Raw genomic sequence first — 24,114 nt, 5'->3', positions numbered from 1 at the left:
GGTCGAATCAGCTGAGCAAAAATGTGACACAGATAGTGAGCATATGGCAGCTGTCGACGAGCACGCAGACCATCCAATACGGTGTCCTCGATCTCACAAATAAGGAAATCCACAACATCAAACTCTGAGTGAGAGACCAGGGCACCAAGGAGCCAGAGCTGGATATGAGTGGCAGCCTCCCTGTACCCCATCCGTGGCAGAAGTGTCCATCTCATAAGCTGATATAAAAACTTTGCTGTGGTGGTGAAGTCTACCGGAGAGCGTCGCGACCCATCTGAGAAGGGAGGTCGGAACAGAGCCGCGACGTGAGCTGTACCAGGAGCAACACCGTCGTGAGGGCGACGAGGAGGGTCAGAGGTGCCATAACATAAGCTGTGAAGACGAGTCTATGACTCGTGAAATCCAAATAGCTGGCGAATCTGGCTGGCATGAATAGTGACATCCTCTCGCTCAAAACGAAATCTCATCCAGTGGTGATCAGGGTCGATCCATACAGTAGAGTAGAAAACTCGGACCCATTCCTCAACATATCTGCCGCTGGTAGTCAAAAGAGTGAGAAGTCCAGGCAGATAGGAGAGGTGAACCTCAGAGTCAGCACCGGCGGCTAGCAGAAAAGCGGGAAGGTCCAAAAGTCGGTGCACTCGTAGAGCAATCTATGCAGACATCTGGGCCCTGAAGAAAGACTCCTGAATCCTGGTGCTGAAGAGATCGACTGCAGCAGGGTCCCTCTGAGCCGGTAGCCAGGTATCCACGGGTACGTGTCTGAACCGACGTACCCGTGCCGTTGTAGCACGCTGAAGATCAAATAACCTGGGATCCGCATCAAGTGGTCGTACCTCAGTCTCATCGCGCTCCCGGAAGCGAGCAGGTGGGATAGGAGGAGCGGAGGCGGGAGCAGGAGGAGGAGCAGTGGAAGCTGGTGTAGTGGAGGTGGTGGATGGCGCAACAGGGGTGACGGGAGCAGGCAAAGTGGGAGCGAGGCCGGGAGGCGAGGCGACGAACTCGGTACGCAATCTAATCTGAAGGAGTCTGTGGCTGATCTCCTAGCTTGGCCTGCTCAGCGGCTGCTGCTGCTGCCGCCGCTGCTCGGGCTGCTCTGTCCATATGCCGCTTCTTGCGGCCTTCCTGCTGCTCCAAGTACATGGTCTTTCCCTTGACCTGCCTGAAGGGGCGACGAGGATCATCATCATTGCCTCCCCCTGGCCCGCGGCATCCTGACCTGACGACTGCAAATGAGAGAGAGAAGCTAAGCACAAATCGATAATAGCCGATAGAATATCAAAAGAGGAGATGTCTACCTGGAAAGCTCACACGAGAGGTGAAAATCCAGGCAGGACAGGAGACGGCTCACGGGCAGGCATGGTCACTGAAATGACAAAAGAGGTGAGCACGTATTAGTCACATAGTCATAAGTATATGAAATGTGAATAAATACATACACAGAGAAATATGGCACAGAAAACGAGAGATATGGCGATCGAGAGGTCAAACGACGTGAAAACGGCGTTTGAACGAGAAATAGTGCCATAGGAGGTTTGGAATTCGAATTGAGGTATGAAATAACGTGGAATTGAGCTGATACTTCATGAATAGGTTTATATGGGTAAATATGAGTGAAGTGTGTGCTTGGTTTGAATTTAGGCGAAGAAAATGGAATTTGGGCACTCGGCTCGAAATTGATCGTTCGAAATGGGGGTTTGAGTGAAAATGAAGCCTGGTATATCGGATTGGCGTGAAATTTGGCGAATATGTTACTGGAGGTGTGGTGAAGGTGCCTGAAAATTTTGGGTTCAATCGGAGCATTTTTGGCTAGTTTGGACATTTCACCGAACACGTGGCGTGTGGTGAATTAGGTTTTTGGAGATATGGCCATTTGAGGATTGAAACCCTCCCAAAGGGAGCTAGAAACCTGCATGGATATTCAAGAGACACATAGGAACACATTCCACCACTTGGAGTCACTAGAATTCATAAGAATTTGAAATGGGCACAAAAGGGTGGATTGGAGAACCTCTCTGGTGGCAGAAGCACAGAGAGAAAAGGGGGAAAGAGGGAGCAGGGGCTGCTCACCAGAGAGGGAAGACGAGTAGCACTTGGTCACCGGAGAATCGCCGCCGATGAGGAGAGATCGCCGAAGAAGGGGCCAAACCGCCAGAGAGCAGAGAGGAGCCAGAGAGTGGAGAGGAAACAGGGAGCCTCTGGCTCGACTCGGGCTAGAGGCGTTTTTTTAAAACGCGATATGGGCGCACCGGACAGTCTACAGTGTCTGTCCGGTGCACACCGGACAGCGCACAGGAAAGGGAGTTCTTGCGTGCGCGCGGCCGGTGCACCGGACAGTGCACAGTGCAGTGTCCGGTGCACACCGGACTGTCCGGTGAGCCCAGACAGAGGGAAAATTTGGATTTTTTGAATTTTTCTATCTAGTTTTCAACCAAACCAAATCCCAACTTATAATCCCACAAAATAACACTTGTTGGGACAGGTATTGGCACCCTCATATATTTTCTCATAATTTTCAAAATATTTTGCCATAGGCTAGATAATTTTTAGAGAAAATAGGCAAATGGTGATATTTGCATTTTGGCCTTGCACTAGAGGTTTTCATGAGTGATTTGAGTTTTGAATACTCCCCCTAAGTGCAGAACCTCATGCATATTTCAAGAACCAACAATTGCATAAAAAGTAAGAATTTAAGTGCTAAAAGCTTAAAACTAAGACTTGTCAAGTTTGATCCGAGTTAAGCTTTTTCACTCGCTTTGTTGGCGGTTATCTCAACTAGGTTAGACAAGCCCTAGATGCAATACAAGAAATTTAAATATGCAATGCAAGCTTGACAACACCATTTGACATTTTAAATAAAATTTCTGAGATCAAGTATATTTAATTCATTCCTCAACATGCAAAAGCGGGTCTTATCAAGTGGCTTAGTGAAAATATCCGCTAATTGATCTTCCGACCTCACTCCTTCTAAAAGGATGTCTCCTTTAGCAACATGATCTCTAAGGAAGTGATGACGGATATCAATGTGCTTGGTGCGAGAGTGTTGTACAGGATTATTAGCAATTTTAACAGCAATCTCATTGTCACACAACAAAGGTACCTTTTCTAGAACTACGCCATAGTCTAGAAGAGTTTGTTTCATATATAAAATTTGTGTGCAACAAGCACCCACGGCAATGTATTCCGCTTCGGCAGTTGACAAGGCAACACTATTTTGCTTTTTGGATGTCCATGAAACTAGTGATCTCCCAAGCAAATGGCACCCCCAGAAGTACTTTTTCTATCAATTTTGCAACCGGCATAATCCGAATTGGAATAGCCAATTAAATCAAAAGTAGCTCCTTTGGGATACCACAGACCAACGCTTGTGGTGTGCCTGAGATACCTAAGAATTCTTTTAACAGCGCGAAGATGAGCTTTCTTAGGATTAGATTGAAATCTAGCACACATGCAGACACTAAACATGATATCGGGCCTAGATGCGGTAAGGTACAATAAGCTGCCAATCATAGAACGGTAGAGAGTTTGATTAACCGGGTTACCTCCCTCATCTAGGTCGAGATGTCCATTTGTTGGCATAGGTGTCTTGATTGGTTTGCACTTCTCCATGTTGAACCTTTTCACCAAGTCTTTGGTATACTTCTCTTGTGAGAGAAAGTTACCATCTTTCATTTGCTTGACTTGAAAGCCGAGGAAGTACGTCAGCTCACCAATCATTGACATCTTGAACTCCTTCGACATCAACTCACCAAATTCCTTGCAATGATAGTCATTTGTCGAGCCAAAGATTATGTCATCAACATATACTTGACAAATGAAAATATCACCGTTATGTTTCTTTGTGAATAGAGTTGTGTCGACGGTCCCGATCTTGAAGCCCTTTTCGATGAGGAAGTCGCGAAGACGCTCATACCAAGCCCTTGGAGCTTGCTTTAGCCCATATAGCGCCTTGGACAACCTGTAAGCATGGTTAGGATATCTAGGGTCTTCAAATCCAGGTGGTTGCTCAACATATACAAGTTCATTTATGAAGCCATTTAAAAATGCACTTTTTACATCCATTTGATAAAGCTTTATATCATAGCATGATGCATATGCAAGTAGGATACGGATGGCTTCAAGTCGAGCAACCGGTGCAAAGGTCTCTCCAAAATCTAAGCCTTCAACTTGAGAGAATCCTTTTGCAACAAGTCTTGCCTTGTTCCTTACAATCATGCCTTGATCATCTTGTTTGTTTCTGAACACCCACTTTGTTCCAATGATTCTTGCATCTTGTGGGGGCTTCTCCAGGGTCCAAACTTGGTTACGGGTGAAGTTGTTAAGTTCTTCATGCATGGCGTTCACCCAGTCCGGATCCTGTAGCGCCTCATCTATACAAGTAGGCTCAACACAAGAAACAAAGGAGTGATGTTCAATAAAAGAAGCATGTCTATGTGATCGAGTAATAACCCCTTGTGAAGGACTCCCAATGATTTGGTTTTGAGGATGAGCTTGAAGTAGTGATGAGTTTCTCCTGTCAACCACTTGGGAAGAAGATCCTGGAGCATCAACATCTTCGGCTTGTACCCTTGCTTGTTCATGAGAGACAAATGTATCTTCATTTGCATGCCTCTCATCTTTTTCATCATCTTGTGGTACATTTGATGAAGAAGGTCTGTCAATGTTTTGCACCTCTTCTTCATCTTCTTTTGGTTTGATAGCTCCAATTGGCATGTTCTTCATTGCTTCCCTAAGTGGCTCATCACCTACATCATCAAGATTTTCAAGTGCTCCTTGGGAGCCATTAGTCTCATCAAATTCCACATCATATGTTTCTTCTACCACGCCAGTGGCATGATTGAATACTCGATATGCTTTGGACTTTAATGAATAACCCAATAGAAAACCAATATCACAACGTCTTTGAAACTTCCCTAGGTGATGGCGTTTCTTGTAGATGTAGCATTTGCATCCAAACACCCGGAAGAAGGAGACGTCTGACTTTTTCCCATTTAGCAGTTCATAGGGAGTCTTCGCAAGTAGCCGGTGAGGAAATAGCATGTTTGATGCATAACATGCAGTGTTGACAGCTTCGGCCCAAAACCTCTCCGGTGTGTTATACTCATCAATCATTGTTCTTGCAAGTGTGATCAAGGTCCTGTTTTTCCTTTCAACAACTCCATTTTGTTGAGGTGTGTATGTTGCAGATACTTCATGCTTGATCCCAATTTCATCACAGTACTCATGAATGTTGGTGTTGTCAAATTCTTTGCCATTATCACTTCTAATCTTCTTGATCTTGCAATCAAATTCATTTTGTGCTTTCTTGGCAAACTTCTTGAATATAGATGCAACTTTAGATTTGTCATGGAGAAAGAACACCCAAGTGTATCTTGAGAAATCATCAACAATCACTAGACAGTAGAGGTTGCCACCAGCACTTACATAATTTGTAGGTCCAAATAAATCCATATGAAGTAGTTCTAGTGGCCTTGATGTTGACATGAAAGCTTTAGTAGGATGTGTATTAGCAACTTGCTTCCCAGCTTGACATGCACTACAAGGCTTGTCCTTTTCAAATACCACATCCTTTAATCCTCTAACCATGTCCTTCTTTAATACATTCTTGAGTGTGCTCATCCCAACATGTGCAAGCCTCCTATGCCAAAGCCATCCAAGTGATGCTTTGGTGAAGAGGCAAGTTCTTAAGTCTACATCTTCTAAGGTGAAATCCACTAAGTAGAGATTGTTGTATCTAAATCCTTTGAACACCATTGATTCATCATCCATTTTTGATACAATAACCTCTGTTGGAGTGAATAAGCATTGAAGTCCAAGATCACAGAGTTGACCCACTGATAAAAGATTGAAGCTCAAAGGTGCAACCAAGAGAACATTTGAAATTGATAAATGATTTGAAATTGCCATCTTGCCAAGTCCTTGAAATTTCCCTTTTGAATTGTCCCCAAATGTGATTTTATCTTGTCCATCAACATTCTCATCAAGTGAGGTGAACATTCGTGGGTTGTCTGTCATATGTTGTGTGCATCCACTGTCAATAACCCAATGGCTCCCACCGGTCTTGTAGTTCACCTACATCCACAGACAATTCAAGCTTGAGTTTTGAGAGCCCTATATTGCATAGGACCAGTGACTCTCTCAATCAAGGACTTTGCAACCCAAATTTGTCTAGGTCTACTCTTGCTTGGTGGACCTAGGAATGTAACTTTGACCTTTCCATTTGCTACTTTTCTTAGAACATAATGAGCATTGAAAGCAAATGGTCTTGAGTGCTTAGGCAAGGGAGTTGGTGGTTTGGCTTTGCAGTTGTGGGCAAAATGACCTTCATTTCCACACTCAAAGCATTTGATAGGCTTGCGAGTCTGCTTTGGCTTGTATTGAGTAGTAGCTTTCTTTTGCACAAAAGCATTGTATCCAATACCACTCTTGTTGTTTTTCATGATAGTGTTCATAAGCAACTCATTTTGGAGGTATTGGCCCTTGTTGAACTTTTGCACACTTGTTGCAAGATGTTCATTTTCACTCTTAAGTTTCTTGACCTCATTTTTAAGCCTTTCATTATCCACTGCCAACTCATTGTTGAAATCATTGTTCTCAATAGCAACCTTTCCTCTAGTAGTTGCATCGGTCAAGTATCTCTTCAATTTTTGGTTGTCTAAAGTCAAGACTTCAACTTTTTCGGTCAATTCATCATGTAGACTAGTTTGCTCTCCTTGACTCAAATCATCACATGAGGTTTCTACATCAATCTTAACAACAGGGTTAATAGCCTCATGTGTATTGCAAGATAAAAGTTCATTTTCAACAAGAAGATTATCATGATCAAATTTAATCTTAGTATAGTCTTCCTTGATTTTCACTAGTATATCTTCCAACTCCCTATTAGCTTCATTTAACTTGTCACATTTATCCTTAGCATCTTTTAGGGAGGTTGTGAGCTCATTTACTGTAGATGACATAGTTTTGTTCTCTTCTTTCATTTCATCACTAACTTTCATAACTATGTCATATTTGGCATTTAAAGATTCATTTTCATTTTTCAACTTATCACATTTAGCTTTTGACTTTCTAATGATTTGAGTATATTCTTTAAGCAAGTCAGCTAGTTCATCATATGAAGGTGAAGCAAATTCCTCATCACTATCACTATCTTCAGTAATATCAATATCATCTTGTACCTTCCGTTCACCTCTAGCCATGAGGCATAGGTGAGAAGTCGATGATGGCGATGGTGGTGGTGAAGAGAAGTCTCTGGCCGGTAATTTTTTCATCATTCTCTTCTTCACTTGAAGAAGATCCACTTGATGACTCAATGTCAGTGAGCCAGTCACCAACAATATATGCCTTTCCATTTTTCTTTTTGTGGAACCTCTTTTGCTTCCCATCCTTCCTCTTGAAGAATCTCTTTTCCTTTTTCTCATCATCGCTGTCATCTTCTTTCTTTCCCTTGAACTTGTTCTTCTTGGGCTTGTTACATTGATGAGCAAGATGACCAAGCTCTCCACAGTTGTAGCAGTCCATCTCAGAAATGGGCTTTCTTTTGCTGGAAAAGAATTTCTTATTTCTTGAATCAAATTTGATGCCTTCTCTGTTGAGCTTCTTTAACATCTTGGTGGTCTTCCTCACCATCAAGGCAATGTTAGCATCAAGGTCATCATCACTTGAGGATTCTTCCTCAATTTGTACTTTAGCTTTTCCTTTCTTTCTTGATTTGCTTTGAGAGCCAAATCCTTTCTTTTGGAAGATGACTCATGAGCATTGATCTTTCCCAGTATCTGTGTAGGTGTGGTAACTGAAAGATCCATTTGATGTAGCATAGTGACAATGTGTCCATATTTGTCAATTGGGAGGACACTGAGAATATTCCTCACAACATCCGGTTGTGAGATTTGAGTAAGCCCAAATCCATTAACTTCCTCTACAAGAATATTGAGACGTGAGTACATAGCATTGGCATTTTCATTAGCAAGCATTTCAAAAGAATTTAACTTTCTCATAGCAATGTGATATCTCTCCTCACGCTCACTTCTAGTTCCTTCATGTAGAGCACAAATGTCCATCCACAAATCATGAGCATTTTTATGATTTCTAACTCTATTGAACACATCTTTGCAAAGGCCTCTAAAAATGGTGTTTTTGGCCTTAGCATTCCATTTCTCATAATTAAACTCATCACCTACAAGATTTGTGGGATCTCTAGGTGCGGGGAATCCTTGTGTGGCGGCTTTGTAGACACCAATGTCTATAGCCTCTAAATATGCTTCCATACGAATTTTCCAATATGGAAAATCGTCACCATCAAAAACGGGAGGAGGTCCATCCCCACCGGACATCGTAACTCTAGCGGTTAAGCTAATCTAATAGCAACAAGGCTCTGATACCAATTGAAAGGATCACGATGCCCAAGAGGGGGGGTGAATTGGGCTTTTCTAAAAATCAACACTAATTAAAACCTAAGCAAGAGCTAAGCAAGAGCCCAACTTCACCCCAACAACTAGCACTAAGATAATAATACTAGAAATACAAAAATGCTAAGACAATACTTCAAATAATTGCTAAACAAATACACAATGCAAAGTGCTTGAATTAAGTGTGGAATGTAAAGCAAGGTTTAGAAGACTCCTCAAATTTTTCCCGAGGTATCGAAGAGTCGGCACTCTCCACTAGTCCTCGTTGGAGCACCCGCGCAAGAGTATCGCTCCCCCTTAGTCCTCGTAAGAACCAAGTGCTCACTACGAGATGATCCTTTGCCACTCCGGCGTGGTGGATCCCTCGAGACCGCTTACAAACTTGAGTCGGGTCACCAACAAGATCTTCACGGTGATCACCGAGCTCCCAACACCACCAAGCCGTCTAGGTGATGCCGATCACCAAGAGTAACAAGTCGTAGACTTTCGCTTGACCAAGAGAAGCCTAATGCAAGTGGTGTGTGCTCTAGGTGGCTCTTGCTAGCGCTAATGAGGAACAAATGCGGGATTAAGATTCTCTAATCTCCTCACTAGGCTTTTGGTGCTTGCAATGCTCTAGCAATGTGCTGGAATTAATGTGGGCAGCAAGACATTGAATATGGTGGGTGGAGGGGTATAAATAGCCCTCACCCACCAACTAGCCGTTACCAGCACTCTTCTGCGCATGGGCGCACCAGACAGTCTGATGCGCCACCGGTGCGCCAACGGTCGACTCCAACGGCTAGTTCTGACAGCTAGCCGTTGGGCTGATGGCACACCGTACAGTGAACAGACAATGTCCGGTGCACACCGGACAGTCCGGTGCACTGTCCGGTGCACTGTCCGGTGCGCCACTAAAATTCATTTCTGAAACTGGCGCTCTCGGGTTTTCTGCTCGGGGAAAGCCTTCCCTTGGGCCAGCCTGGCCCCACCTGGCAAAGGGCGCACCGGACAGTCCGGTGCACACCGTACAGTCCGGTGCACACCGTACAGTCCGGTGCCCCAAGGCCAGAAACCTTATTTCCTGTTTTTAGCTGTTTTTCAAATCGGTTTTCGTTCTAACTTGTCAGTGAGTTCTAGAGTGACACCTAGCACTATATGTGAGTGTGAATGTGCACCAACACTACACTAGAACTCTCTTGGTCAAACTACTCATCGACAACCCCTCTTTATAGTACGGCTAAAAGAGAATAAAAGACCTAACTAAATCACGAGTGTCCACAACTCCTTGACACTCGGACTCTGTAGTCCTTCACTTTTTGTTTCGTCGTTTAGCCGTCGCTTCGAGTTCTTATCTCCGGGATTGTTTTCACCGTTGTAGTACTTCTACCTGTAATGCGACCTAACTTACCATTTGTCTCTGCAAAACACACGTTAGTCACATATAACATTACGTTGTCATTAATCACTAAAACCAACCAGGGGCCTAGATGCTTTCACTCAATTTCTTTTTATTACATCCAAGATAGCCCAAGAGATGTAGGGAAGGGAGAATCAAAAGGAAGAGGTCATCATCATCATCCTCCCTCCTCCTAAGGTGATCTCTATTGCTCATGTCCGTAGCAAAACTAAAAGTAACATCAAGAGAAATAAGGAAAACTAATTACTAAAGCTAGTTACGTAGTTCATATAATTTAATTTCTTTAGGTTTTGGCTAGTACCTTGATAAAATGAATCAGGCACCAACACCCAGGATGGGGGAGGCTCATCCTCGCCTACTCTAGCTGGAGCCGGGACAATCTGAAAATAAATAAATTATTTGGTTCATATAACCATGTGGTGCGGTGTAGAGAGAGAGAGAAGAGAAGAAGCTAGGTGGTGCTGGTGGCCGAGGAGGAATTTGCAGCCCAACTGTACTCCATTTCCCAAATTTCTCCCAACTGTACTCCATTTCCCAAATTTCTCGTCGACGTGCTTGTGCTTGGTGACGTTGATGACCTCCGTCTTCCTCTCCTCTCCGCTCTCGTGTTTCTTGTGCAAGGCCCAAGGGGCAGTGCTCGAGGACTCGCTGATGGTGTCCTGCTTCCTGACCGCCTCCTGGAACCTGACATCCTCGTCCACCGTCCGCCTGACGGCGGTCGCGCCCCCAGCCGGCCCTGGGACGGTCTGCTTGTGGACGTGGACGTGGACGTGGTCGCTGAAGTTGAGCACCTCGGCCTTGGCCTCCTCCTCTGCCTTCCTCCCCCTCTTCTTCTTCTTGTGCCAGCAGAGGAGCGTGGCAGCCAGGCATGCCATAATAATCAAGTGGAGTACACTTGTTCCGCCTGTACACAGCTACGATCGAAGCACAAGCACACGGTGCTGCCTGTGCCTATCCAATGTCTATGGGAAGCTACACGGCGCCGAGGAGGATCCCAGCGCACGGTGCTGCCTGTGCCTGTCCAACGCCGAACAAAAGAGAGGCAGAGAGCAGATCTAACGAAAGAGAAGGGATCCTACCAGAGAGAAGCTCGCCAGCGAGTAGAGGTCACCGGAGGCGAGGAGGGTGGCTCGTCTTCTTGCGCCACCGCCGCTGCTCCTTGGGCTCACGGGATTTGTTCCAGACCCTTGGATCCTTGGCTGCAATCCAGGACCTTCTCTAGCCAAAAAAAATTCCAAACACATGGGCTTGAAATCTAGTGGGCTTAACCGAACAAAAAAATTAGAATCCGGATTTTTCCTGGCTTGGAATATAACCTGGATTGGGCTCCAATACAACCTTAACCTGGCCTGATTGGGTAGAAACGAACGAGGCCTTAAGTGTAATCCTATACAAGATAGAATGATATATGGGACCACCAAAATAATAGATAATATATATGAGGGATCCCACATCTAAATTCCTATAGACTAGTCTACATCATTAGCTTACTGGATAAGTCTACACAAACGAGAAGCATGGTGTTGCCATAACTTAGGAAATCGTTCACAGATCATTTTTAAGGCCAAACTATCACGACGGCAATCGAAACACACAGATCTCAAAAAACGAATAGAAAAGGCGTTGCACAAGTAGCTATGGCGACCGACACAACTTCACTCCCCCCTTAGTTCGTTTAATTTTTGTACATCACTGCACCGGTTTGTTTAACAACTCACTCATCGAGCTGTGCACTGTTCGAATCTGAAATCCCAAGGCCTCTGATTTGTTTAACACCGGGTCAACAAGCGTTGCGCTGTTCAAGATTGGCACGCAGAGCCGGGGCCTGTGAAGAATCTGAACTGCGGTAGCTGCTCATTTCTCGCTACCGTGATCGATCTCTCAACCAAGACTCCACAGCCAGGCAGCCCATGAGGAGTTCCATCGCCGCCGCCGTGCCCGCGCTGCTGCTGCTGCTCCTGCTCGTCCCGTGCCTGCTTCACGGCGCGGACGCCCGACCTTTCAGGATCACAAGCCACTCGTCCACCTCCGTGTTCAGCTTCGGCGGCGACGACTTCGCCGACACTGGCAGCTCCCTGAGGCCGTCGTCCGCGTCGCTCATCGAGAGCCGCCGCGACGGCGAGACCACCGTCTCCCGCCGGGCCAGCGGCGACGGCCGCGTCATCCTCGACTTCGCCGGTACGTGTACGTTCGTTACGCCGCCGACGCCGATGCATGCTGCTGGCACGCTGACAGCAAACGCTCGTCATATGCATGCAGCAAACGACGCCTACGATCTCCCGTTCGTGCCGTCGTACCTGGAGGACACATCGCACAACTTCAGCAAGGGCGCCAACTTCGCCGTCGCGGGGGCGACGGCTCTGGGGGGTCACGTGGGAAGCTCTGTGTCCAGCTTTCTACAGCACAGGCCGCCCACGCCGCTGAGCTCGTTCGGGACCCAGATCGGGTGGTTCGAGCAGCTCAGGCCCTCGCTTTGCGCCACCCCGGAGCGGTGCGACGAGTGCCTGGGCAAGTCCCTCTTCGTCGCAGGGTTCGGATGGAACGACTACCTTCTCCTCCTCGCCGCCAACAAGACCGTGGACGAGACGAGGATGCACGCGCGCACGGTGGTCAAGGCCATCGCCGACGGCGTGGAGGTACTGCTCTGCTGCTCATAGATCTTTCTTCACTTCCTTGGTTGACCAAACTGACGTGCATGCATGCGTGTGCAGAGGCTGGTCAAGCTCGGCGCCAAGCGCGTCGTTGTGCCGGGGATCCTGCCGATGGGCTGCGCTCCGGTGATCCTGGGCATGTACGCGAGCCCCGGCGAGTCTGGCCACGACAGGTACGGGTGCCTCGTCAGGTTCAACGACCTGGCGAGGTACCACAACGAGCTCCTCGCGGACGAGGTGGCAGGGCTGCAGGAGAAGCGGAAGGAGGACAACGTGAGCATCAGCTTCGGTGGTGTTTGGATCCCAGGTCTAAGAATTAGTCCTAGATTTTGGATGTCACAGAGACGGGTTAAGCGTGAATTAGTCATGGCTAATCAGAGTTGATAGGGTCAGTTCAATGGTACGAAGGACAGGTAAAATCAAAGTCAATTCAATTAGACTATAAATATAATCAATAGAAATGCTGTGTATCTATCCGTCTTAACCATCGTCATAGCAAGATTACCAAGATCACAACATAATAGAAAACTTGAACCTTGTCTTTCTTTGGTAATGGATGTATCGAGTTACTCTCTAAGAACTACACAATCATATTTCACAAAGTGGTCAGCATAAATTTAAACAAGCGCAAGTAGCCTACCTTCATCATAACTGGTAAAAAAATTACTGGGGTCAATATAAGCAACACATCTCAATAGTTGAGTAGACATTTCAACAAAACGATTATCAAACTTGGCAAAAAAAGTTATTGGGATCAATAGTTGGTGCAAGAACCCTCATAGTTGTGTCAATCTCAAGAACCAGGGGCGACCCCAGAGAGGAGGCAATGTGTCCCTAATTTTCCCTTAATTATATAATAAGAGCCACTGATACTCTTAGCTAATCATCATGTAAATAATGTAAAATACCCCCTAGTAGCCCCATTCAATTTGATTTGTCCTCTCTAAGTTTAAATCCTTGCTTCGCGCCTGTCAAGAACCCTCATAGTTTCTGTCACATTAGGTTTTGTTTGGATACTCTAGTATTAATCACAATCCACATGTATTGAAATAAATTAGGGTATAACACGCAATCCACATCAACACATGTGAATTAGAGTCAATACTAAAATACCTAAATTAGGCCTTAGGAAGCACAGAGGTCGGCGGACACGGCGACCGCCGACGATGACGGTGAGGCAGAGGAGATGGATGTGGAGACGGCCCTCCATCTCTTGGAACGGCGCGGCGGGGAGGGGCAACTGAACTAGAGCTAGGACCTAGGGGGAGCTGGGAAAGGAGGAAGTGATGAAAGGAAGCTCCTTTTCCTTTGAGTGCTGTGCTGTTGCTTGTAGCCCTATGCTCCTGTATCTTCATGTGGCTGGTCAGATGAGAGTGTGGATTTATCATTATACATGTGGCCATAAGCGATATCGAGAACGTCAAGATTCATCTGTGCCACGAGACGAGCTGACATCACGGCCCTCAGCTCTCGCCAAAGCTTATTTATCGCAGAGCTTCAACGAGATCCTACCGCATCACTACTAAAATTCATGTAGCTTCCACAGTACGGAAAACTGGCCATCACTACTACCAGTGAGCACTGCCAAGAAGAGGACTAGCTAGTGACAGATCTGACAGTCGAAGCTGTGGACACACGCTTGTCTCATTGTCTTGTCTGCATGCAGTTAAGGTCCGAAACAGAATCCAAACAGCTTTACGTATCCTCAACTAGAATTACAGTTATTATGCCGATGGATGTGCCGCACGTACGTGCAACATCTCACGTGTCTGTAACCAAGGAGATCTGTAAAAAATACGCCACGTGCCTTCCCTCAAAACCAGTTAACCTGACATGGATAAACTTAGCTCAAAAAAGAAAAGTCACGGAGGTTCTTGGCGGTTTATTATATATTACAGGATCTCCCAACTATCCTCCAGATCATCATCCGATGGAGAAACCAGTGGATATCCAGGGTCTTCTGCGCCCTGGGATCCAGGCGCCATGGTCTGATGCGTGTCTGCCTGCGCCTTTGACCACCTGAGTTTCCTCGACAGGTTCCTCAAAAGCATTTTCTGCAAGAAGCGAGCAGTTGTTATTTCTTCAAAGACATTTGTTCAGCAATACAATATTGCTTGCTTAGATTTTCAAGAGCGTCTATGAAATAAGCTTTAGAAATATTTTTTTTCCTCAGACATGCTTGGCATGTGTGAGCTTTAGAAATGGTAACATTATTAAACTGAAAAGAAGGGCACTTCGACTTCCTAGCCAGATATAAAACACTGTGATGTAATTCGCCACCATAATTCCTTCTCCACTACCATGACAGCGGCTGTGTTTCAAATACTATAATAGTACCTTAAATGACGCGTTTTCTGGTTGAGGGGCTAGGTGCACCTTAATTTTGTCGTTTTTCATGTGCTTCTGACCATCCATGTCCACAGATTTAACCATGCTGTCAGTCGACATACTTGGATCGTCAGCACAGCTGGACGCACTTGTGCTAGAGTCATGTGAAGTGCAAGTTCCTGCAGAAGATGCAATAGGAAGCATAGAAAGAGGAATGGTCACAGTTATGTGCAGGAGTCACTGTCATATCTCCTAAAATAAAATGATTAATTGTCAGAATTGATTGAGGGCGAAGCTGTTATGTGATTTCCTATAGCATAAATGGTCAGGGAGACATGGTAGGCCTCCAAAGGGGTTATTGTGAACAACATTAACGAACTATTATTGGTGGAAGGTGTCTGTAGTCCTGTTAATAAACCCTGCGCCTTGATAGCAGTAACATGGTTGTAACAGCTTGATGTTAGTCAAATGTGAAACGAAAGACTATAGTTTGTTAGTCAAGTTAGGCCCAAGACCCGGATCAGGGCACACGGTTGGCACCCTTTAGAGGGAATCAAGCAATGAAGAATCAATTTAAGCCATTCCAATTTATAATCCCTAGCATATCAGCATTTAACCCTACGGTAGTAGGGTTCATTATACTAGCGAAGCAATTGTATTGAACTGTAAAAATCATATTTCCTACTTCCTAATCCTAGCATAAATGGTCGGTATGATTATGAGGATAAAATGGTCAGTATAAAATTAATTATACTATTTTGCTCAATCATGTAAGGGAAACTTCGTAACCAAATACTCTGAAGTTGAGATGAATCAGAATAGTTTGCTGTTGAAAGCATTTTGGCTTTGATGTGCATTTAATGATTTAAATATGACAGGAGAGATAATAGAACAGCAGGTCACATTCCATAAGTATAGAGGTGCAAACCATGTATAGTTGATTCCACAGGGCTATTTGCACTGTATGATATGGTTGATACCATGTGCACTTCAGGCCGGTTTGCTTGTGTCCCAGGCAAAGTTGCCTGGTAGGGTTGCAAGCAAACTGTCATCTCATAATTTGTGCTAGAATCTTCTAGCAGCAGTGCATTACAAAAATCTGTAGTGTGTATTAGGATATCTGCGAAAATCCAGTATATTAAGGCACAGTAAGTAACATAAAAAAGAATCATGTGCCTTTGTCATTCTATAGCTAAAGATAAAGCTGGGGTTATAAGCAACTTGCCTGAATGTCCAGAACAATGCAGTCCAGCTTGCTCTATCATTTGTTCCATGTGTAATGTGTAAGATACATGATATTCTTGGGTTAGGGTAGTGGAATCTGCCAGGACACGTACACCATTTTCTTAATCAAAATAAATGTAAAACAGGTTAGTGTATTTATGACATGTGGTTAAATGTTAAAGTAAGCCAGTTATACATCTTAACAAGCAGGAGTGCAGGACCATAATGTGGTTTGCTAAATCATACAAGTTTGTATACTCACATCTAATTACTTTTCCCTAAGTACGACAGATTGTTGTCATGCATATTTAATAAAAGGTATATGATTGAGAATATTTTCGTAAATACAAGGGGAGAGGTAACAGAACAATCAGTCACAGTTAAAAGGTGAAAGATGCAAACCATGCACTGTTACTCCAACAGGGTCATTTGCACTGTGTAATACCATTTTCTCTTCACAATTTGCACAAGAATTTTCTAGCGGTGACACTCCACTGCAAACAGAAGAATCTGCCAGAATATGAAGGCACAGTAAGTAACTTCCAAAAAAATGTGCCTTTGCCATTCTTTTGGATAATGATAAGCTGAGGTTACAAGAAATTTGCCTGAATGTCCAGAACAGTTGAGTCCAACTTGCTCTGTCACTTCTGTTTCCAAAGCATGAAGTGCATGATCATCTTGAGGTATGGTGGTAAGTTCTGTCCGACCAATTATGAAATTTCATTAAAACAAATATAAAGACAGATCCAAATATTGATGGAAGCTGATAATTTATGTAATAAGCAAATAATCTGGGCATATGGCTATGGAATCAAGTGTAGTTTTACAAATGTTTTTTGAAAAATACAGTATTGATGATATTAAAAGTTTGAAATAGTCTCATAAAAACACGAACCATGTGATTGCTGTGGTTTTACAGAACTCACTGGATTCCATAAAATAACTTCCTCAGAGCTGTCTGGGGGGGGGGGGAGTAAAGAAAAATAATTAGTTAGGAAAGAAGATGCAGATAAATAAACAGAAATGAAGTGTCTATTACAAAAATGAGTACCATATATTCTAATACAAAGATCGTTTGAGTCGATATGAGCTCCTTCAGATAAATTATTTTCTGGATACACATGATTCATTGAGGATAAACCTGTACTTTTTGTTGAAAATGATTCTGATTGGGTTTTATGAGCATCAGTATCACAGCCAGTAGAACTGTTCTCCATGGTAATGAAGCATGCAGGAGGAGTTGAAAGTTCAGTGTTTGGTCCAACTAGCTCCTTCTCAATAGATGTTGGTGAAGACTCGGTGATAACATAGCGACTAGATTGATCGTTATTTGGCACCTCATCATCAGTAAAGGGACCATAAAATTTTGCATGGACATCTTCAATGAATTCGACAGCTTTATCATGAGCTGAATCAAGATACTTGATCGGGATCCGTCCATGAATGGGGAAAGTTAGTAACAAAGCATTGTCAAGAAAATCCTATTTCCTATGTTGCGTTAGAATATCCAAATATGTGTAAACCAAAAAAAAAAATCATGTTAAACATCGAAGTTATGAGAAGGCACTACTACCTCCATGAGCTTTTTCACATTTTCTTCAAATTCGTCAAAATTGATGCCCATGTCGAATCCACCCAAATGTGAAAAGTCTATATAATCTGAATTTATGTTTCTCGCCATTAGCTTTTTTTTTCTTTGTCAAAAAATGGTGTTAATCTCCTGTTTCAGAGAACATTGAAAAATCAACATTAGGTACCAACAAACATTAGAGTATAACATACGGTTCTAATCTGTACCAAATGTAAATCTCTAGCAGGTTCTAGGAATAAGCTTCATAGCCAATCCAGACATCTGATTCAGACAGGCTCAGGAACAGTAAATGTACTTGATTTGCATTAAACTATCCATCGGCATTGAGAGGTAAATGGTACTATCTCCGCTCTCGAATATTTGTCGACCGCTAGTTCATTTTTAAACTAAAACGCGACAAATAAAAAGAACTGAGAGAGTAATTTATTGTACATAATCAAATCCTACTGAGTTACAATCAATTGACAGGATTCCCGGACAGAGCGATACAATGTGTTTGAACTTTGAAACAACACCAAGGCAGTTTACGTCATGTTTCTAAAGGCATGCGGTTCTTCCATCTGAACTCATGTTTGCAGGATTGAATTTGCAAATTAGGATGACATTGGTGTCTATACCTTCAGAGACGTTGTACTCTAATCGAGCTGAATTTATGCAAGGTGTGGTACTTTTTTTTATTCAGTTGTCACCGAACCGCTGGTAATATCTCAGGCAGGGATTCGCCAAAATTAAGGTCCTGTTTGTTTCGGATTATAATCTCTCTAGATTATATAATCCAGCGCAAATAATTCAATAGGTAAACAAACATCTAGATTATGGGTTCAGATTATATAATCTAATGCCTAGATTATGATAATCTCATAATCTCCTCAAGAGTAGCTTATTTGAGATTATTTTGGCAAAAGACCCACTATCCATAGTTATGTAAATAGAAATTACAATATATGACATCCTTATTTCCTCACCTCAAATAAACAAACAAGGGTATTACTGTCTTTATGAATAATCTACATTTGTATAATCTAGACTAACAAGTAACAAACAACTACATGTAGATTATAATATGTCTAGATTATAATCTAGATTATAGAATTTAGATTATAATCCAGATTATATAATTTAGATTATAATCCAGATTATATAATCTATAAGCTGAAACAAATAGGGCCTAGTGAACTAGCATCCAAGCGCTCAACCAAAAGAATCGTGTTATAAAAAAAGTAACGAATCATCAAACCAGATCATACTCCTTGCACTTGCAGAACCCCAGGAAAAGAGCACCATACCGCCCGAACTCGGTGGAAACTAACTGATGAAACAAGTCGCGCCGCCGGATTAAAGCAAAGGACCGAACTTGGTGGAAACTAAGGACTGATGAACCTAGTCGCGCCACCGGATTAAACCAGCGCCAGCGACGACGAATAACCAATCCAATGAGAACGAAAAGCGCCACGGGAAACAACCTTCCGATCAGCGCATCAAGCAACATACGATACGAAGTGCTAGCTTATGCAACTGAGGTAGGGGTAGGAAAAAGAAAGAACCTGCAACAGCCGCCGGCGACGAGTGAGCTCGGAGCCGCCGTCCAGCCTTTTCGGGGAAGAAAGAAAAGAAAACAACAAACAAAGCAATAGTGGCCAATCGCGAACCTTTTGGTTTTGGAGCACGAACTACTTTTCCGAGCTTTTCCCGAACCTGACGTTTGTGCGGCCGCCAACAGAAACAACTCCTGAAATCTTGTGGCCAGTTATTTTATAGGGCTCTAGTTAATCTAGTGGTCTGCGAGGACTATCTCCACCGTTGGTTTAGACACAAACTCTGTTTTTCACCCTTTTACGAGCAGGAAAAGGACTCATGTGATTGTACGTGGACGGTGGATGTCATTTTTTATCTTATCCCTGCTGTGTTTTTCTTCTGCAAACATCTCATTCTTGTTTTTTTTCGGAAACAATTCAATATCAATAGAAGTTCCTTTCTAGTTCTAGGAATCTCAGCCCTCGACGTTGGATTGCAAAAAAAATGTTAAATTTTATGAGTCTGAATTTTAGTTTTACTAGTCAAACATTGTGCATCGCTACGGTTTCTATATGTTATATAACTTTGTTTTAATAAAATATAAAAAAATATGTGTTATATTCATTAAGTGGGTATAAATGTGAAGCTAACAAATGAGATTTAAACCATTCTTACTTGTATTAATTTTACTTTATTTTTGCATAGCCGTGAAAACCGGTAGGTGTGAGCGTTGAAGTTGATGTTTAGGCCGCACGTTAGATTATAAAAAATAGATACCAGGAAATTGGTGCTTTTATAATATAAGAGAAGAGATAGAGATTTTAGACTGATGTTACATTTATTTATATTAAAATCATAGATTTAATTTATTCTCTACTATACTTAAAGCATCAGTTTCAACGGTCGTCATGTATTATCTATTTACAAAAAAGTCTCTACATTTCTTCCAAATCAACTCAGTGTAAAATATTATAAAAAACGGTGCAGGAGGTGGAGTTTGAACTCACCCTGATGGAAGAAGCATGAGAGACACTAGGCAAAACTTTATAACTAGTATAACATCATGCTCAAGTGTTTATAATATTGAATATAAATTGTATATATGATTTTTTGTAAAAATAAAAAAAATCGTGTTTGGTGTGAGGTATAGAACAAATACATGAAGATAATGCACAAGTTTATATTAAAATCCATAGATAAAAAAATATTTACTAGCTTTGAGAAATACATGGATTAAACAGCAGATTTAATCCCACTATAAAATTTGGTGTGAGGTATAAATTTACTCAATCCAGACCTAAATTAAATTCATGGTAGGATTTTGTCCCTTTTAACTGAATAAGGTCTTAATGAAATTATTTCAAATATATAAATCTACATAGATTTAGATGATACATCCGAAATAGTTTATGGACAGCTAATACACTTTACTCTTATTTATATTATTTGATTATAGAAGAGTGTTACATGAAAACGCCTGCAATATAGCAGAAGTGCCAAAGAAAACACTACAGGAGTAATAAGGGTGTGTTTGGTTTGGCTTTTGGCTTTGGCTTTTGCCCCCTAAAAGCCAAAAGCCAACCAAAGGGCTGGATCCAGGAAGCAGCTTTTTCTAAAAGCCGACTTTCTCGTAGTGCAAAACTGAAAGCACCCCTGGATCTGCTTTTAGTGGCTTTTGGATGGAACTGTGAAAACATATATCGAAGAACTTTTAACGACTTTTAGTGGTTTCCACCAAACGATTTTTAGCTTTTTAACAGCCCACAGCCTACAACAGCTTTTTCCACAGCTCACAGCACACAGCAACTTTTTCCACAGCCACAGCCCAACCAAACAGACCCTAAGAGAACTGTAACTAGTAGCCTACTAGGTGGCCACACAAGCGATGCTTCCTCTGAACGAATATGACGAGTACTCTCTCTCTCTCCCTCTCCCTGGCCTTGGCCCCTCGTTGACACAAGCGGACCAAATTGTGACTGGCTTCATCTAATCATCTTCTGTCTGGCCACAGTTTCAACTTTCACCGGAAAAAACTTTGCGCTACAAGTGCAAAGCTTGCATTAGAGCACCAAATATATCCAATTAACCATTATCCTGAACAGAATAACTGATATATGAACACCTGAGTGAGCAACGAATTAACCATGGGAAAGAAAAGGCACTGAATCGAGAAACAGAATGCTCCACATATACAACAAGTTCATTTTTCACTTCTGCCCGAGCCTGAAATCACGTCTCAAGTAGTCATGCACCGTGGCCTGCTTGCTACCCACACAGGGCCATAGGTACACAAAAACTACAAGTATTAAGGCAATATAGACGAGGGACAACTCTAGAGACCTATGGCTCAACAGTCGTCACTTGCTGCCATTCGCCGTCCACAGCTTCCTTCCACAGGGTCACATTGTTGTTGCCGTCAGACACCGCCAGTATATTCCCAGTCAGTGACCACGACAGCCTCCACACAGGGGTCCTGAAATCATACAGCAACCGGCCTTCCCACTGCTCGCCTTCTTTTGCTGCTGTCCAGATAACAACTGTTCCATCCTGAGAGGCGCTGGCGATGGTGGACTTTGGAAGGCCCAGGTTTGGCGCCCACGCGACGTCTCTCACCCAGTCCTTGTGCATCTGTAGGGCGGGGAAACAGTCCATCCGCCAACTGCCGTTGTTGAGCTTCCACACCTTCACCGTGTTGTCACAGCCACCGGAAGCGAGTTTCTGAACATACTCAAACTGACCAGAAGACCCCGCGCTGATTAGAGCTCCCGGTGCCATTGCAGGAGCCCAAGAAACTGAGGTCACACCAACCGGATGCGCCTGATCAATACGCGTGGTATCCCAACCTCCATCAGAACGAGCAGTGAAGACTGAAATGTTCCCATCTGATGAACCACAAGCCAAGCATAGACCCAGCTCATGAGGCGCCCACGCGATGGAATTCACGGAGGACTTGTGCTCAGCAAAGGTGTGTACCAGTGCCCATTCATCAGGCTTGCTTCCTTCCTTCCAGATGATCACTCGGCCGTCGTAGCTGCAGGATGCAAGCATGGAACCAAACTTGGGATGAGCCCATGCGACTTGCCATACTGGGCCCTGGTGTCCACTCAAAGTTGCAAGCTGCTGGTGTGAGGTTCCACTTACGCCAATGATCTTTATTGTATTATCAGAGGAGGATGTAGCTAGGCGCTTGCCATAGTAATCCATGGCGACATCATGCACCACATCTTGGTGCCCCGTCTCGATCTTATGGGGCGGCATTGCTCCAATGATCTAACTTTAACTTAGCAAAATGACAACCTTCTTCCGCGTTCACCACTTCAGTCTCCTATATGAATAAAAGTGAGGATATCAGATAGATGATAAATCAAAAAATAACATAAGTACAAAAGGTATGCACACTTAGTAGCTAAAAATGTTACCGAGATAAACATCATATATTCATATGAAGTTATACAGAACACTGATGGTCTACACAATACCATGCGTGCGTGGAAGTGTGTGGATGTTTTCCACAATGGGCCAAGTTCATTGTTCGCCAGATTGCATGCTAAAACACAGGACGATTTGATTGAGGATACACCTCTGAACAATAAATTTCATCTAAAATTAGCTTACCAAGCTCCAGATACTGGGCAATGGTATATCTATCACAGGATCAGGAAAATAACGCCAACCCACCAGTTAGCAATGTTCCAGAATGGCGACGGGGCATTATTTTTGGAAGAGAAGTAGGAAAACATAGTCCAGCATTATACACATAAAATGCAGTACATCTGGCAAGATAATGTCTTTTGCACTTGTTTGAAATTTTCAAACCATGCATATTCATAACCAAACCCTGAAATAGACCCAAAATAGCTTAAAGAGCTGAGACAACAGAGGTTTGAAGCAAAAATATATGCAGACAGTGATGTCACTAATAAATACTAATCTCACGAAGATAACTCATCTTCGTAACTTTATGATGCTACAATAGAAGACTGGATCGTTTAGGTTTTTTTTTGTGAACCGAAGACGGCAAAAGCATACTTGTTTTGCAGAAACATCCAGCACGAATCAATACAAGTGTAGAACACACTGGGACTTGGTTTTGAGAAGGAAAAAAAACAATATTTGCATCTATCTTCAACCAACCTAGCAGCATACATTTGCAGCAGAAGGGTGTAGAACCAAATACCACAACCTAAATAAGTAGCTGCAGTCCCTCCTCTGCCTCACTGAAAAAATCTGTAGCTGCACTCCCTCCTCTGCGTCACTGCTAGACTTGGGTATGCTCAGAAATCCGAATCGACGAACACGAGCGCTAGCGAACACGTCCCGGTGCCAGACACCCAAAACAGAAAGGGTCGAAGGGTTGGATCTGCGAGATCCCTATAATATGCTGCCTATACGAAACTAATAAAAGCGTTTTCCCAAAAAAATCCGTCCCTACGGTGAACAGGCCGCCCCGTAGGACTTGCGGCCCGACCTAGGCTAGGCTGGCTGGGCGTGGTACCACAGATGAAACGACCAACCGATTCCACGCGGGTCAGGACCAAATCGATCGCTGGGTACACCCGAGGAGGTGGGGAGGAAGAAGATTGAGCCGAGAGTTCTTGCCTTACCCGCGGACGATGAGGAGCCGACGCCGGCGCCGGCGTCCAGGGACAGGGAGGAGGAGGAGGGGATTGCTGCCGCTGGCGGCGGAAGCCGGAACCGGAATGGGAATTGGCGAGGACTGGACGGCGCGGCCCTCAGGACGCGTGCTGGGCCTATACGGCCTTTTGGGTGATACTGGTACCGGGCTTGGGACGCTTTAACCGGTTGCAGATCGCGGCCGAAATGGCCCAACGAGGAATGCAGTTGGGCTAGGCCCACTGTTTGTTTGTCGTTGCCGTGATATCAGGCCACGGAGAGAGTCGGAGAAGGTGGTCCAGCCAGCGTTCGGCTCCCTCTCCATTGCCGCTTGCATGCATCGTCCGTCCCCCGCGCGCACGGCCTGGCCTGGCCTGGTCGAAT

The 24,114-nt window shown here is 43.9% G+C and overlaps 3 protein-coding genes and 1 long non-coding RNA gene across 13 annotated transcripts; 1 reads left to right on the top strand and 3 right to left on the bottom strand.

Annotated features, from left to right (window-relative positions):
* Nucleotides 1-9,815: 9,815 nt before the first annotated feature.
* LOC103634982 (uncharacterized) lies at nt 9,816-11,003 on the bottom strand. The gene is made up of 3 exons (XR_557051.3): nt 10,887-11,003; nt 10,109-10,187; nt 9,816-10,015 (listed from the first exon to the last, which is right to left on the bottom strand). It is a non-coding gene; the product is annotated as an uncharacterized lncRNA (long non-coding RNA).
* A 45-nt stretch (nt 11,004-11,048) lies between these two features.
* LOC103634980 (GDSL esterase/lipase At1g28640) lies at nt 11,049-13,011 on the top strand. The gene is made up of 3 exons (XM_008657558.4): nt 11,049-11,985; nt 12,067-12,443; nt 12,519-13,011. Exons 1-3 carry the CDS (start codon nt 11,718-11,720, stop codon nt 12,840-12,842), a joined length of 969 nt encoding a protein of 322 aa, XP_008655780.1. The 5' UTR covers nt 11,049-11,717; the 3' UTR covers nt 12,843-13,011.
* A 1,073-nt stretch (nt 13,012-14,084) lies between these two features.
* LOC103634979 (uncharacterized) lies at nt 14,085-19,337 on the bottom strand. Of its 9 annotated transcripts, none has more exons than XM_008657554.3 (10): nt 19,251-19,337; nt 17,581-17,730; nt 17,062-17,431; nt 16,906-16,968; nt 16,616-16,708; nt 16,413-16,520; nt 16,012-16,131; nt 15,715-15,906; nt 14,796-14,965; nt 14,085-14,512 (listed from the first exon to the last, which is right to left on the bottom strand). In XM_008657554.3, exons 2-10 carry the CDS (start codon nt 17,689-17,691, stop codon nt 14,351-14,353), a joined length of 1,389 nt encoding a protein of 462 aa, XP_008655776.1. In that variant the 5' UTR covers nt 17,692-17,730; nt 19,251-19,337; the 3' UTR covers nt 14,085-14,350. The 9 variants fall into 9 exon arrangements, with proteins under 9 accessions (XP_008655776.1, XP_035817534.1, XP_008655779.1 ...); XM_035961641.1 differs by having other exon boundaries at nt 16,012-16,107; nt 17,584-17,730; nt 19,251-19,336; XM_008657557.3 differs by having other exon boundaries at nt 14,835-14,965; nt 19,146-19,335.
* A 1,921-nt stretch (nt 19,338-21,258) lies between these two features.
* LOC100283879 (SEC13-related protein) lies at nt 21,259-23,869 on the bottom strand. Of its 2 annotated transcripts, none has more exons than NM_001348977.1 (2): nt 23,716-23,869; nt 21,259-22,441 (listed from the first exon to the last, which is right to left on the bottom strand). In NM_001348977.1, the coding sequence occupies exon 2, from the start codon at nt 22,372-22,374 to the stop codon at nt 21,457-21,459; it is 918 nt and encodes a 305-aa protein (NP_001335906.1). In that variant the 5' UTR covers nt 22,375-22,441; nt 23,716-23,869; the 3' UTR covers nt 21,259-21,456. The 2 variants fall into 2 exon arrangements, with proteins under 2 accessions (NP_001335906.1, NP_001150249.1); NM_001156777.2 differs by having other exon boundaries at nt 23,721-23,818.
* Nucleotides 23,870-24,114: the final 245 nt, after the last annotated feature.

This window comes from Zea mays, chromosome 8 (genome assembly GCF_902167145.1).
Source record: "Zea mays cultivar B73 chromosome 8, Zm-B73-REFERENCE-NAM-5.0, whole genome shotgun sequence".
In the NCBI taxonomy this organism is placed as follows: Eukaryota; Viridiplantae; Streptophyta; class Magnoliopsida; order Poales; family Poaceae; genus Zea; species Zea mays.
The sequence above is the reverse complement of the archived record's forward strand: the minus strand, read 5'-3'. Positions and strand labels throughout refer to the sequence as shown.

Coding starts and splice junctions, on each gene's coding strand:
- LOC103634980 (XM_008657558.4), top strand. CDS start 11,718: ATGAGGAGTTCCATCGCCGCCGCCGTGCCCGCGCTGCTGCTGCTGCTC. Junction 11,986..12,066: donor CGTCATCCTCGACTTCGCCG/GTACGTGTACGT, acceptor ATATGCATGCAG/CAAACGACGCCTACGATCTC. Junction 12,444..12,518: donor CCATCGCCGACGGCGTGGAG/GTACTGCTCTGC, acceptor ATGCGTGTGCAG/AGGCTGGTCAAGCTCGGCGC.
- LOC103634979 (XM_008657554.3), bottom strand. CDS start 17,691: ATGGCGAGAAACATAAATTCAGATTATATAGACTTTTCACATTTGGGT. Junction 17,432..17,580: donor TGAAAAAGCTCATGGAGGTA/GTAGTGCCTTCT, acceptor ATCCCGATCAAG/TATCTTGATTCAGCTCATGA. Junction 14,513..14,795: donor CAGAAAACGCGTCATTTAAG/GTACTATTATAG, acceptor CGCTTCTTGCAG/AAAATGCTTTTGAGGAACCT.
- LOC100283879 (NM_001348977.1), bottom strand. CDS start 22,374: ATGCCGCCCCATAAGATCGAGACGGGGCACCAAGATGTGGTGCATGAT.